This window comes from Hyperolius riggenbachi, chromosome 1 (genome assembly GCF_040937935.1).
Source record: "Hyperolius riggenbachi isolate aHypRig1 chromosome 1, aHypRig1.pri, whole genome shotgun sequence".
In the NCBI taxonomy this organism is placed as follows: Eukaryota; Metazoa; Chordata; class Amphibia; order Anura; family Hyperoliidae; genus Hyperolius; species Hyperolius riggenbachi.
Genome location: NC_090646.1, coordinates 340,207,089 through 340,222,856, shown reverse-complemented (window position 1 = coordinate 340,222,856; position 15,768 = coordinate 340,207,089). Strand labels below are relative to the sequence as shown.

Here is a 15,768-nt window from a genome sequence, read left to right as displayed (position 1 = left end):
CCTGATAGTATAGGAATCAGACTGTACTGCAGCCAAGGATTCCCTGATGGTATAGGAATCAGACTGCACTGCAAGGAGGACTCTCTGGGGAGCAGGAGGTCCTTGCAGCTAACAGACATCTAGTGGATTAGTGTCAAAGATAATACAGATAGACTGATCACTCGAGGAATGAGTGACAGCCAGAAGGATCAGACAGGCCAGGTCGGCAACACACGAGCATATGAGGTACAGAGACAGAAGACTGATTCGGTAACCGGGTACAGGCAAGGTTTGGCAACTGGTAGACAGATAGGCAGAGGTACCGAATCAGAAAGCAAGAGAGAGGTCAGGAAGGCCAGAGGTCATAACAGATATTGACAAGTACAATCCTAGTCTGAGGTGTGAGGTCCTTGGTCTCGACACCCAGGAACTAGTCTGATAAATAACACAGTTTCCTAAACTAGGGTGTGAGGTCCTTGGTCTCGAAATCCTGGAACTGGTCTAAAGTATAACACAGAATAATGACACAGCAATCCTAAGCTTTGGGTGTGAGGTCCTTGGTCTCGACACCCTGGAACTGGTCTAAAGTATAACACAGAATAATGACAGAGTAATCTGGCTAAGTGTGAATTCCCAGCTCCTGCTGGTTCTAACACACTGTAAGATCTGACTGAGGTCTGAGTGCTCACACGTAAGTATTCGCAACGGCAGACAACCGGCAACCCGAGCCACAAGTGCTATATATACACACTACAGCGCTCCGCAGCGCCACCCACACCACTCAGCCAATCCGGAGTCCTGCAGGAATCAGCTGATCATCCTGATCAGCTGATACCTTTCCTGCTGGCATAAAGGTCCTGACTTCTGGCACGCATGCATAACTCTCCCTCTGTGTGCACTAGCAGGCTCAGGCGAACCAGACCTATGTTGCTGCGCGGAAACCGCCGGCATGAACGCGGAGACCGCCGCCAGACCGCGCGGAGGCATCTCCGCCATTCATTACAGTGATATTTTCAAAACTTGTCATAAAATGACTTTTAAACTATCGTCAAACAAACAAATACTCAAAATAATGTTGACAGTAGTTTTTCCACCTACGTTTTGGTACTTATCCCATTGTAAAATGCTAAAAAGTTATTTTAAATCGAATATGAAAAATTATCTCCTAGGAGAAAAGTCAGGTGAAAAAGTGAATTGCATATGGGCCCATGTTTGTTACCAGGTCTGGGTGTGTGGCTGAACTGTAGGCCTCCATATGACAGTGCAGCCGTGTCTGAGGGGAGTAACCATGTTTCAGTAATTCCAAAAAAGGTGAGGCCATGCAAGATAAAAAGGTCATGGATGTGTTCCAGTTTATTACAAACAGAACAGGCATTCCATAGGGCACCAGCTATGGGAGGGGGGGGGGGGGGGAACTGGGGGTGCAAGATATGTGCCTAAGGTTAGTTGTAGGAGGAGAGCTGGGGTGGGGGGGGGGTGCGAGGCAGGTGGGGAGGGGAGGCTTGTCTGTGGAGAGGCTGAGGGCCAGGATTAGGTGATATATAACCAGCTACAAGCTGCGGGAGAAGGGATAGGGTCAGCAGATGAGAGTGGGATTTAAAATGTTGCCTGGGAATGTTTGGAGGTGCAGAGGGGAGACAAAGTTTTTAGCAGAGAAAAGTTCATGAGAGGCTAAGAAAGGCGAGGATAGCAGGGAGGGTGAGAAGAGTATGGTGTGTGCTACATGGGGAGGGTGCATGTAGCTATGCTGCTAAGTGCAGGTTAAACATGCTTGGAGTTTAGATGCTTTTAAAAGTATTAATTATTCCTACCTTGGGTGTAAGCTGTTTGTGTTGTGGCTGGAGAAATCTGGAGAATTTCTGGTGAATTTTGGCTCGAAGACACTTTGAACAACACTTCGAAGCAGACATTGGCCTCTATTCATAAAGCATTCCTACATGCAGTAATGCTCAAAACAGCATATTTTACTGACCATTTAGCAAAGTGTCCATTCATAAAAGCTGTTTCCGCATGAAAAGCTGACATTCCTGAGCAGTGCGGGAAATTACCACCTTATGCGATGATTATCACAACAGATGTCACTACATGTCAATTAATAAAGATTAGAGAGCAAGCGGAATGGGAACAGAGAATACAGACTGTTTAGAAAAGGAGATAAGCCAGCGATAATAGGCAAGATAACAGGCAAGCTAATGGAGACAGACCTCCCAGGCAGCAGCAGTGAGAGCAGAACAAAAAAAAAGGCTTTTACCGGAATACCCAGGCTGTGTTTAACCTCCTGGGTACCTGTTTTCACATAAATTTCACATCAGAAAGCCTGCATGTGTAACATTTCTTGAAGTTCTTCTAAGCTGTGGCATTTATATAGGTTGTTTAGAAAGACTAAGACAGATTCAGCGCAGATTCAGGGCAAGGAGAGGCAGTTTTAAAAAAATGCACATCTAAAAGGGATGCTGGGGCTGCCTCCTTTATAGTAACTGTCTCTGCACAGAGAAAAATGTATCAACTCAGCCAGCACCGCTAGTTTAGTGCAGGAATTCCCTGACCTTTTATCGCAAGTGTAAACATTTTTATGAATTAGCACACAAAAGTCTAAAATACCGATGCAGTGTATTCCCTCCAAGATTTTTTTCCCTTGCAAATGTTTTATGAATAGAGCCCATTGAGGCCTGACTGAGTGTGTGCTTACATATAGTCTGACCTACTGAGTTGATCACACCTCTATCAGGTGGGCTTCGTTAAGGAAATTAACACAACAGGGGAGACTAATGGCGTGTACACACTTGAAAGATAAATGAAAGATATCAGACCAATTTTACCACCTTCCATGTAGTATGAGAGCCATACTCTACACCAGGGGTCTCAAACTCGCGGCCATTTGCGGCCCTCGATACTATATTTTGTGGCCCTCGCCAGCAAAAGCTTCCTTATAGTTCACTTCAGTGCTCCCAAGTAATCTGCCGTGTCCCCGCCGCTAAACGAGGGCTGCAGAGCCCCCAAATCGCCCAGGGGGCAATCCGCCGGCATTTCCTGGAAGGAGCAGAGCTTTCAGCTTCAGCTCTGCCCCTCCTGACGTCAATCGCCGCACGGATCGCTGCCTCTCCCCGGCCCTCTCTGTGAAGGAAGAGCGAGAGGGGCAGGCAGAGGCGGCGATGCGCTACGATTGCCGTCAGGAGGGGCAGAGCTGAAGCTGAAAGCTCTGCCCCTTCCAGGAAATGCCGGCGGATTGCCCCTTGGGGCGATTTGGGGGCTCTGCAGCCCTCGTTTTGCGGTGGGGACACGGCGGATTACTTGTAATGGGGGAACTGAAGCGAACTGTAAGGTAAAATAGGCAAAATAGTTTGCTGCAGTGTGATGCTGCTTACAAAGACCGCTGTACACATTCAAAAGATCAGTATCTGCACAAGATCTGTCCTTGCAAAATGCATTCATAGTCTATGATATCTGCAGATCCTCATACACACCTTGTTTAACTGACATTCATCTGCATATCTGAAAATCCATCCTGGTGGATCTGATCTGCAGATGAATGTCTGTTAAACAAGGTATGCATGAGGATCTGCAGATATCATAGACTATGAATGCATTTTGCAAGGACGGATCTTTTGCAGATACTGATCTTTTGAATGTGTACAGCATCTTTGTGTGCAGCATCTTGCAAAGATTTTTACCTGATGGGGAGTTCAGCTCCATAGAATAGACTGTGTAGGTATGGCTCTCATATTACATGGAAGGTGGTAAAATGGGTCTGATATCTTTAATTTATCTTTCAAGTGTGTATGTAGCATTACTAACATGCAAATTGAACAAATGTCTGTCTGCCAGCCAAACTTACAACCCAGCAAGGAATAAAAGATGTCGGAACAGTATATTTCAATGTGAGTCTAATATTTAAACTAGCATTGTAATTTGCAAACATATAAGAGAGGAAAAAAAAAGCACAGGATAGAGATCGAGAGTAATACCAGTTAAAAAGACAGAGTGCAGCCTAATGCAGGAAATGCATGGAGTTTGCAATCGATGAAAGATTGATAGTCGTTGAAAGATCGAGAGTCATACCATTGTGATAGGGACATAATTTAAATGGTGTAATAAAGACAAATGGCCAAATACGTGTGTTTTAATTATGGTAGCATGTATTATTTTAAAACTATAATGGCCGAAAACTGACAAATAATGAATTTTTTCCATTTTTTTTTCCTAAAGTGGACCTGGACTCTTGCACAGGACAGAAGGAAAACAGAGAAATGCACCCTGTACAGTATATATTTAGATAGTTTAGCATGTCTAATTCCCCCTCATTCGTGTCTAATTACAAGTAGTAATTTGATCTCTCCCTTGTGTCACATGACTGCCACAGCAGAGATGGCAGATAAGCTCATTTGAAAGCACAGGCTGTTAACAGTAAAGGTGCGTACACACATGTGACTATAGTCGTTTGTAACGATCGTTCCCCGATCTTTACCAACGACGATCGTTACAAAAAACGAACCACCGACTATTAAGGCAAACGACGAACAAGCCAAATCGCTACAAAAGAAAGTTCTGTCTCGGCGGATTTTAACCAACGACGATCGTTTGCAAAAAGTAGTACATCGTTGGAAACGGTCGTTCGTACTAGGCTTGACATGCGCATTTCACTATTTCTCTGTGAAACTTCTCTTTTTATGCGCAGGCGCAATAGTTGCATTACGTGATGTAACGTTCGTTCTAACGATCAGATCGTTACACACCTTTTAAAACTATCTTTACATAGGTCGTTCTTTCATCAATTAAAAGTTTGTTCGTCGTTCTCAACGAACGATCGTTGTCGCATGTGTGTACGTAGCATAAGTCTGCTTCCATGAATCAGGAAGTGGAAACAGTGAAGATTTATTGCAGGATTTGTATCAGCTGTAACAAATAAATGTTTTTTTGTTTAAAGGTTATTATGCTGTTGTGTATCTTTCACAGCTGAAAGGACGTTCTGAGTTCAGGTCTGCTTTAATATTTCCATGCATAAAGAAAAAAATAATACTTAGCAAAACGTATCACCCAAAGAAAGCCTAATTGGTGATTGAAAAAACAAGATACAGATCATTTTGTTGTGATAAGTAGTGAAAGTTATTGGCGAATGAATGGGAGGAGTGCTGAAATGTGAACATTGCTCAGATGCATAAGGTGAAAATACACTGCAGGCTGAAGTGGCTAAATCAGCCTCTAAGCACACCATATAAATAATTAAAATTATAATGCTTTACCGATTTTGCCACTTGAAGACACTGAAAACCCCTTGCATGTCTGAAGTGAACCCACATTTCTCTTTCACCAGAATTCTACTAAGAGTGCGCATACTTAAAACTGTCCTTTAAGGACACACTTTTATAGTGCGTTTTGCATTGGTTTTCTCGCTTTCTTTCTGGTTGCGTATGCAGAAAATACGTAATATTGTGTGACAGAGTGCACAGGGAAGGTCTCACCTGATACTGCTGCCACAATCCTCTCCTCAGTCCTCCACCGTCCTTTAGGATCCCAGCCACCACACTCCTCTTTGCCACAGTTTCCCTTGTTGCAACCGTCACACATCCTTCCAAAGTACACGCACTGCCACCATCCTTCCTGGTGGCGCACAAGTGCTGGGGTCACGCATGATGTGCGCTGCAGGTCACAGTATAGGGAACTGTAACTATAAAGTGCCAAGAGGCCGTGACCAGGGATATGGTGGCACGTGTACTTCAGAAGGATATAGGGAGGCTGCAGCCCACAGAGGGAGACTTTGGCGAAGAGGAGCAAGGCAGCTGGGATCCTGAAGCACAGTAGCGGACCGGAGCTAGATGGAGGAGAGGTTCGCAGCAGCAGGACCAGGTGAGATGTTACACTTAGGGTTTAGTGTAATGTAGTTTCTGTAGCTGGTGGGCATAAGGGGATAGTGAAGCATAGTGTAGTTTAGTGTCTGGAGGCAGCAAGGGTCAGTGAAGTGTAGTATAGTGCAGCATAGCAACAGGGGTTAGTGTAGTATAGCTAGTGGGCATAGGGGTTAGTGTCGTGTAGTTGGTGGTTAGCATAGCTGGGAAGTGTAGCTTAGAGAGAACCAGAGATGAAGCACCCTCATGGATTTTACCATATAGATCAATGGGAACATGACCGTAAACACCTACCCTGCTCTCAGTTTCATTCTTCTCTGCTAAATCTGCCCGTTACCAGCCTTGATAAGAATCCCCGACTGAGCATTCAGTCTAGCTTTTCCCGCAATGATTATAGCTGAGTCAGTCTTCTGTGAGGTCTTTTCAAGCCCAAGTCTGCCCCCTTCTGGCTCTGCTTTGCTACTATTTATCCTCAAAGCAGTATAGTTCTATAAGTACTTTTCACCCATGCTCTCATTGACTTGACAGTGTCAGTACACCAAACAACTGATAAGAGGCTTACCAGCCAATAACAGCCCAAATCATAAAGCTGCACATGGATTTTAGGTAAACGATTCCCTGGTGCCTCTGGATTCTTCCCATGAATCTCAAGTGGTTGGCTCCTCCACTCCCTTTCAATGCTCCGCATACAAAATCCAGTAAAGAAAGTCCAATAGAGTAATGTTTAAAACAAAATAAAAAACAACCTAAGTGCAGACTTCCTTTTATACATAAAACTTGAACTCACATGAGGAGCCCTATGTCACAGGGAACACAGATAAAGTGTGCCTATTCAAATGTCCCAGCAGGGAAGAGGTAATGGTGCTGCCCGTCTCCTTCCTGACTAGTTTCCCTTGCTGGCGTCCCTCGGGGGATAAGGAGCAATTTTAAATCGGCAAGTTTGCATCTTTGCTTCAGGTAGATATATGACCATTTCCATACAACTGTATGGGCAGCGAGATTGCATATGGTACAACTGGGCAATGCAATGCCTGTAGTGTAAACTCCCCCAAACTTGGAATTGAGAACATAAGAGAATGACAGACACACCTGCATAAATAATGTACTGTATGCATCCACAGACAGTTAAAATTAATGGCCATAAAATACACAAATAAAAGTTTACACTAACAAGCAGAATAGTGGCAGTGCTGCTTAGTGCTTGCTGTAATGTTCTGAACCTGCAAGAAATCTAGTCCAGTCAGTCACACTGACAGCAAAAAGCAATGACTACAAGAACTTCTGTCCCCTACACAACCTTACACTAACCTTACACTAACTACAGCCCCTGCTTGTGCCAATTACATTGATGTAAACGTGCCACAGCACAGAAATCTATTCTTTCCTACAAAAATGTCCTAGCTGAGTCTTGGGTGCAGAGATCAGCGGAGACTAGTAAATTACCTGCAAAACTAACATTAAAGCAGATCCGAGATGAAAAACTATCTATAACAAGTAACTTGTCTATATATCTTATCTAAAGTTTAGATAGTTTACACAGCAAATCTAGCTGCAAACAGCTTCAATAGAATATGATTATTTCTTCCTGTAATACAATGACAGCAGCCATGTTTGTAAACATTAAACACAGGCAAGCTTCTCTGCATCTTCAGCACTCAGCCTGTGAAAAAAACCTAATCCCCCCCCCCCCCTCCTTCCCTCTGCATCTGAAATCTCTGGCCAATTATACCTCCCCCTCCTCCTGTCCAGACTGAGCTCCCATGAGCCCTTGCTACTGTATGAAAATGCCAAAGCTCTCTGAAAAGCTGTGGTCTAGGCTTGTGTAGTTTATAGGGAATTGGAGCATTAAAACAAAAAAAAGTATAGGAATGCCCTATAAACAATAGGAAAGGAACACTTATGCAATGAGTAAAATTTCATCTCGGATCCACTTTAAATAATATGGTACAGACCAAAAGTTTGGACACACCTTCTCATTCAAAGAGTTTTATTTATTTTAAGGACTATGAACATTGTAGATTCACACTGAAGGCATACAAACTATGAATTAACACATGAGGAAGTATAGTACATAGCCAAAAAGTGTGAAACAACTGAAAACATGTCATATTCTAGATTCTTCACAGTAGCCACCTTTTGCTTTGATTACTGCTTGGCACACTCTTGGCATTCTCTTGATGAGCTGAAATGGTCTTCCAACAGTCTTGATGGAGTTCCCAGAGATGCTTAGCACTTGTTGGCCCTTTTACCTTCACTCTGCAGTCCAGCTCACCCCAAACCATCTCGATTGGGTTCAGGTCTGGTGACTGCAGGCCAGGTCATCTGGCGCAGCACCCCATCACTCTCCTTCCTGGTGAAATAGCCCTTACACAGCCTGGAGGTGTGTTTAGGGTCATTGTCCTCTTGAAAAATAAATGATGGTCCAACTAAACGCAAACCGGATGGAATAGCATGTCGCTGCAAGATGCTGTGGTAGCCATGCTGGTTCAGTATGCCTTCAATTTTGAATAAATCCCCGTGTCACCAGCAAAGCACCCCCACACCATCACACCTTCTCCATGCTTCACGGTGGGAACCAGGCATGTAGAGACCATCCATTCACCTTTTCTGCGTTGCACAAAGACAGCGCTTGGAACCAAAAATCTCAAATTTGGACTCATCAGACCAAAGCACAGAATTCCACTGATCTAATGTCCATTCCTTGTGTTCTTTAGCCCAAACAAGTCTCTTCTGCTTGTTGCCTGTCCTTAGCAGTGGTTTCCTAGCAGATATTCTACCAGATTCACACACTCCTCTTAAAGGAATCATCAGGCAAAAAAAATAAAAAATAATAGGTTTCACTTACCTGGGGCTTCTACCAGACCCATGCAGCCATCCTGTGCCCTCGTAGTCACTCACTGCTGCTCCATTCCCTCGCCGCCAGCTAGATTCGTTTTTGCCGACCTGGGGGTCGCGTGCCGCATTGCGAACTTTTTTATGCATTCCCACTGATGTAGGAACATGAACACACACATTTATTAGTGTTGCAATACGAAAAACATTTTTATGCGTTGCAACACTAACGCGTAAAAATGTACGTGTTAATGTTCCTGCATCAGCGGGAATGCGTTAAAATGTACGCAATGCGGTCCGCGGAGGAGGAATAGAGCAGCAGTGAGTGACTACGAGGGCACAGGATGGCTGTATGGGGCTGGTGGAAGCCCCAGGTAAGTGAAACCTATTTTTTTTTTTTGCCTGATGATTCCTTTAACAGTTTTTCTAGAGATGTGTCTGCTGCTTGAACTCTGTGTGGCATTGACCTGGTCTCTAATCTGAGCTGCTGTTAACCTGCAATTTCTGAGGCTGGTGACTCGGATGAACTTATCCTCTGCAGCAGAGGTGACTCTTGGTCTTCCTTTCCTGGGGCGGTCCGCATGTGAGCCGGTTTCTTTGTAGCGTTTGATGGTTTTTGAGACTGCACTTGGGGACACTTTCAAAGTTTTCCCAATTTTTCAGACTGACTGACCTATATTTCTTAAAGTAATGATGGCCACTCGTTTTTCTTTACTTAGCTGCTTTTTTCTTGCCATAATACAAATTCTAACAGTCTATTCAGTAGGACTATCAGCTGTGTATCCACCCGACTTCTCCACATCGCAACTGATGGTCCGAACCCTATTTATAAAGGCAAGAAATCCCACTTTTTAAACCAGACAGGGCACACCTGTGAAGTGAAAACCATTTCAGGTGACTACCTCTTGAAGCTCATCAAGAGAATAACTTTTTGGTTATGTACTATACTTTCACATGTGTTAATTCAGTTTGGATGCCTTCAGTGTGAATCTACAATGTACATAGTCATGAAAATAAAAAAAAAAAACCTCTTTGAATGAGAAGGTGTGTCCAAACTTTTGGTCTGTACTGTATGTGCTGCACTGAAGGCTCCCAAAAGCACAGTGACCTTTATAATATTCAAAAAAACTAAAGAAATTTAGCACAACCAAGACTCTTTCTAGAGCCGGTCCCCCAACCAATTCCAGAGATCCTGCATTAATATGACTAAATTATACACATACACGTGTGTGTGTGTTGGTGTGTTGGGGTGTGTGTGTTGGGGTGTGTGTGTTGGGGTGTGTGTGTGTTGGGGTGTGTGTGTATACACACACATACATACATATACACACACACACACACACACACACACACACACACACACACACACACACACACACACACAATGTATGCATTTAAACCTTCTCCTGTTCAACAATATCTGGAGGGAATATATCTAATCTTCAGTGATGTCCAGGAGGGGATTCAAGGAAAACCGGCTTACGATCAATGCAAAACGAAAATACTGTGCATTGTAAATTACCAGTATATACTTCACACAATATACATTAAAAAAAAACCCACACACAAGAGCCTTAACAGACTTCGTAGGGTACATGAGGACAAATATAGCTCCAAGGAGGCACGGCCAATGAATCCGAGAGGCTGCACAGTTTGAGGACACTAGAGGTATGTCCACCTTATAAATTTTGAGCGCAGGTGTTATTTATGCCACAAATATTCAATCCCATACTGAGGACTGATCATAGGGCTTCGTTACAGAGATTATAAAAATATGTAAAAAAATGAAATCATAAAACTATTGCTCAGCAGACATGTGGCCTAGTCAAAAAGGCATCAGTAAATTGAAAAGGTACCAGTATATATGGGATGAATGCCTCATTGAAAACTAAAAGCAAATTATACTTACTACACAATAAATCAAACCAACTGCCAGAGAATAACACATAAAGCAGACTTTCTACAAAAGGTGCCAAAAGAAAAAATAAATACTACTAATACCAGACATGATAACTCACCTAAAAGCCCGGATGATGAAGTAGAGAACAGCCAACACGCTGATTCCAATTAACACGTAAAAAGCTCTCTGCAACATTTCAAAGTTGTCCCAGATAGACAGCTGCACACGTTTGGTAGAAGCTGTTGTATTAAGGGTAGTTCCTGCAGTTGCCACTATGGTGGCTGCTGTGGTGGCCCCGGTAGTGGCAGTAGTCTGTGCAATATTCTCTTTTGTGCTCATACACACAGTTGCCTGCAGGATGAGGCTCAGCCACAATGCATAGTTCCACGTCTAAAGAATAAAACATTACTTAAGTTAGTTAAAACAAGCACCAATATGTGCAACATCCAATTTGATCAGTCCACCCAAAGAAACCTAACATTTCAGCTACAGAAGTAATCCGGTGAATTTACGCACCTTTTGGTTTCTTATTATGAACACGTGATAAAATAAAAAGGGTATAAAGGCATAATGAAAGTTCCCAAGGTACCTTTCAAACGATATGCTTCTATGCATGCAGCAGTGCACGGTGGACAGTGTAGAACGACCCCATTGGTTACCTACCTGCACTATGCTTTCTGGAAAAAAATGCTTGGAGTGTACTACCCGCTTCTGCACATTTTTTTCCGGAAAGCCTAGTGTAGGTAGCCTATAAACAGGTAACACTGCAGCACTAATGTGTTCCTTAAACTAAAGCAGAGTTCCCCAACCCTATTCTCAAGGCCCAATAGTACAGGTTTTGCAGAAAATTATAAACATGCACAGGTGTGGTAATTAGTGTCAGAGGCACCCATTGAGGGGGTGGGAGGCGGGGCAAGTGGAGAAACCGCCCCTGGGCCCATGCCTGAAAGGGCCCGCAAGTTATCACTGCTGCAGCAAGTAATAATTGCCAGCCGCTGCCCGCCTAAAAGCACTGAGGCTCTTCCTGGATCCTGGTTGGCTCCACCTCATCACACTCAGGAGCTCACGGCGCACGTCCTACATCACGTGCCCGCCCTTCCAGGAGTGCTCTGACGTCACAATTAACATCATGCACAGATTTTGGGGGGGGGGGGGGGGGGGGCATGTGATGGACGCGTGCTGCATTGTCACTAGATGCGCATTGCGCAATTTACCGCTGACAGGGCAGGGAGAGCCAGTGGGTTTTAGGTGAGCTGGAGCCAGTTTTTAGAAATAAATGTTAAATCCTGGCCCGCTGTGTGCTGGCATTATGTCAACCAGGCAGGAAGAGCCTCAGGGTGAGCAAGTTTGCATAAGGTGTCAATTCCTGCTGTGTGCTGGCATGAAGCATGTCCCCCCCCCCCCCCCCCTTCCACCACCATGCAAATGCAATCATGCAACAGACCATCAGATTCTGAGGGTCTGTTGCATGATTGTATTTGCGTGGTGGGGGCACATCACATGCTTCATGCCAGCACACAGCAGGAATTAAAGTAGATCTTTGATAAATTGGACCTGAACTCTTGCACAGGACAGAAGGAAGACAGAGAAATGCACTCTGTATGTATTTAAGGAGTTTAGCTAGTCTAAAACCCCCTAATCTGTGTCTAATCCCAAATTGTAATTTGATCTCTGCCCAGTGTCACCTGACTGCCACGGCAGACTATATCATTTGAAAGCACAGGATGTTAATAACAATATGTCTGCCTCCATGAAAGCAGAAACACTGGAGATTTATTTTAGGATTTGTATCAACTGTATTAACAAAGAAATATTTCTTTAAAGGTTATCGTGCTATTGTGCATCTTTTAGAGCAGAGAGAGGAAGTTCTGAGTTCAGGTCTGCTTTAAGTGGTTTAGTGAAAAAAAGTTTCATTTACCTGGGGCTTCTACTCGCGCCCCCCCCCCCCCCTACCCCCCTTCAGAAGTCCTGTGCCTGTGTCAGTCCTCAAAGATTCTCCGGTCCCCTGCCGCGTCTCAATTTCGCCAACGTACAAGTCGACATCAACTGTGCCTGCATGGCCGCGCACGTTGCTGGATGTTCCATCCAGCACAGTATGAGAATAATAAGCCGTACTGCATTAAAGGGCGGACAAGCCCGTGAGCATGGAGGAATGGTATATGGCCTACACTTATGGCTCTAGGCCCCGCATATGACACTCGCCCCAGGCCCCGCATAATCTAAGGCCGCCTCTGTTAGTGTCACCGCAGAACTGATTAACTACCACTGTGGATTTCCACAAAACATGAACTGTTGGTGGGACTTGAGGACAGGGTTGGGGAACACTGCCTTAAAGGACAACTGAAGAGAGAAGTATATGGGGGCTGCTATATTTATTTCCTTTTAAACAATACCATTTGCCTAGCAGCCCTGCTGATCCATTTGGCTGCAGTAGTGTCTGAATAACACTAGAAACAAGCATGTAGCTAATCTGGTCAGATCTGACAATAACGTCAGAAACTTCTACAGCTAAAAGCATTAGAGGCAGAAGAACAGCGGGATAACCAGACAACTGGTATTGCTGAAAACAAAATGGGGCAGCATCCATATCCCTTTGTGTTTGGTTGTCCTTTAACCTCCTTGGCGGTAATCCCGAGCTGAGCTCGGGGTATGCCGCCGGAGGTCGCCGCTCAGGCCCTGCTGGGCCGATTTTCGTTCTGAAAAAAGCAGCACACGCAGCCGGCACTTTGCCAGCCGCGTGTGCTGCCCGCGTGCAGCGGCGAAAGAGGGTCCCCCCAGCCGCCCGAGCCCAGTGCAGCCGGAACAAACAGTTCCGGCCGGCGCTAGGGGCTGGATCGGGCGGCTCTGACGTCAGGACGTCGACTGACGTCCATGACGTCACTCCGCTCGTCGCCATGGCGACGAGGAAAGCGAAACAAGATAGGCCGCTCATTGCGGCCTATCTTGTTACTTTCGATTGCCGGAGGCGATCGAAAGTACGCTTCCGGAGCGCCCTCTAGTGGGCTTTCATGCAGCCAACTTTCAGTTGGCTGCATGAAATATTTTTTTTTTAATTTAAAAAAAACCACATTGCAGCCTCCCTGGCAAAATAAATAAACCGCCAGGGAGGTTAAAGGCCCTTCCACAACTGACAATATCACTGCATCACAATGCAATAAGGATTCCATATAGTGAGCGGTGTAGTGGGTTCCAACACAGTAACGCACAGGGTGTTGAACGTTAAAGAGAACCCGAGGTGTGTTTGAAGAATGTTATCTGCATACAGAGGCTGGATCTGCCTATACAGCCCAGCCTCTGTTGCTATCCCAAACCCCACTAAGGTCCCCCTGCACTCTGCAATCCCTCATAAATCACAGCCATGCTGTGAGGCTGTGTTTACATCTGTAGTGTCAGTCTCAGCTGCTCCCCCGCCTCCTGCATAGCTCCGGTCCCTGCCCCCGTCCCTTCCCTCCAATCAGCAGGGAGGGAAGGGATGCAGGGGGGGGGACTGGAGTTCTGCAGGAGGCGGGGAGAGCAGCAGACTGACACTATAGAGATAAACACAGCCAGCTCTGACAAGCTGTTGTCAGCAGCGTGGCTGTGATTTATGAGGGATTGCAGAGTGCAGGGGGACCTTAGGAGGGTTTGGGATAGCAACAGAGGCTGGGCTGTATAGGCAGATCCAGCCTCTGTATGCAGATAGTATTCTTCAAACCCACCTCGGGTTCTCTTTAACCACTTCCCGACCGCCTAACGCACAGCGGCGGCCGGGAAGTGGAGCCCTGAAGGACCGGCTCACCCACAGAGGCGGCGGTCCTTCTAAGGGCATGGGCGGAGCGATCGCGTCATCAGTGACGCGATCCTCCGCCCGGGATCGTTACTCGGGCATTTTGTCTCCGCTCGCCGGCCACTTAGCAGAGCCGGCGAGCGGAGGAATCCGCATAGCTGCCCAATCAGGATGTATAAGGCACTTTGTTAGGTAAACAAAGTGCCTTATACGTGCTTCCTCCTCGCCTCGTGGTCTCATTGTTCCAGAGACCACCAGCGAGGAGGAAGCACTTTGTAAGTCTCACTGCACATTGCTTTTTTTTGCCCACAGCCCCCCTGATCTCTCACCCCAGGCCTCATACCCCCCCTGATCACCCCAGCAGACTCCTGCCCAGCACCCTAGCACCCTTATAAAACCCCCACCCCCCCTCACCTGCCACTAACTAGCGACGCTGCCCTTTAGTTTAGGTCCCTAACTGCCTCCTAGTCACCCCTGATCCCCCCCCCCTACCTTTAGATCACCCCCACACCCCATCCCAGACTACCCCCCTGTATACTGTATACATCTGTATACAGCTACCTTACCCCCTGATCCCCCTCTGATCCCCCTCTGATCACCTGTCTATCACCTGTCCATCACCCCTCAGCACCCCCACCCATCAGAGCAGACCCTAACTGCCCCGCGGGGGTAACCGATCACCTGCCCAGGCCCTCGATTGCCCTCATACCCCCCTTCTGATTACATCCCCTGCTGTTTGTTTACATCTGTCCTCCCCAGCAATCACTAACTGATCTTTGATCAGTAACCCCCTGTGTCTGCCTCTCATCAGATCAGGACTCAGTCTGCCCCGTGCAGGCTCCTGATCAACCCCCCACCCCCTCAAATCGCCCTCAGACCCCCCCCCCCCCCTAATCACCGTCCAAGTGCATTGTATTTGACTGTGCTGCGCTTGTATTCGATTGTGCTGCGCTTGTATTCAATTGTGCTGTAATTGTATTTGATTGTCCCGTGATCGGCTTCGATTGCCCCGTGATTGTTTGATTGCCTGAGACCCCACTTCCCACCACACCCAACCCCACCCTCCCCCCCACCACACCCAACCCCCCCCCCCCCCCCCCACCACCTTCCGAGTGCATCAGATTTGCTTGTGCTGTGATTGGAGTCGATTGTGCTGTAATTGTATTTGATTGTCCCGTGATCGGCTTCGATTGCCCCGTGATTGTTTGATTGCCTGAGACCCCACTTCCCGCCACACCCAATCCCACCCTCCCCCCATCACCTTCCGAGTGCATCAGATTTGATTGGGCTGTGATTGGATTTGATTGTGCTGTAATTGTATTTGATTGTCCCGTGATCGACTTCGATTGCCCCGTGATTGTTTGATTGCCTGAGACCCCACTTCCCGCCACACCCAATCCCACCCTCCCCCCATCACCTTCCGATTGCATCAGATTTGATTGTGCTGT

At 46.1% G+C, this 15,768-nt stretch overlaps 1 protein-coding gene across 1 annotated transcript in view; it reads right to left on the bottom strand.

The window, feature by feature from the left end:
- FAM174C (family with sequence similarity 174 member C) overlaps positions 1-15,768 on the bottom strand; it is a 62,372-nt gene that overhangs the window by 13,021 nt on the left and 33,583 nt on the right. The window contains exon 3 of the mRNA XM_068233996.1: positions 10,673-10,944. Within this exon, the coding sequence (XP_068090097.1) occupies positions 10,673-10,944 (272 nt within the window). The remainder of the gene's footprint in view (positions 1-10,672; positions 10,945-15,768) is intronic.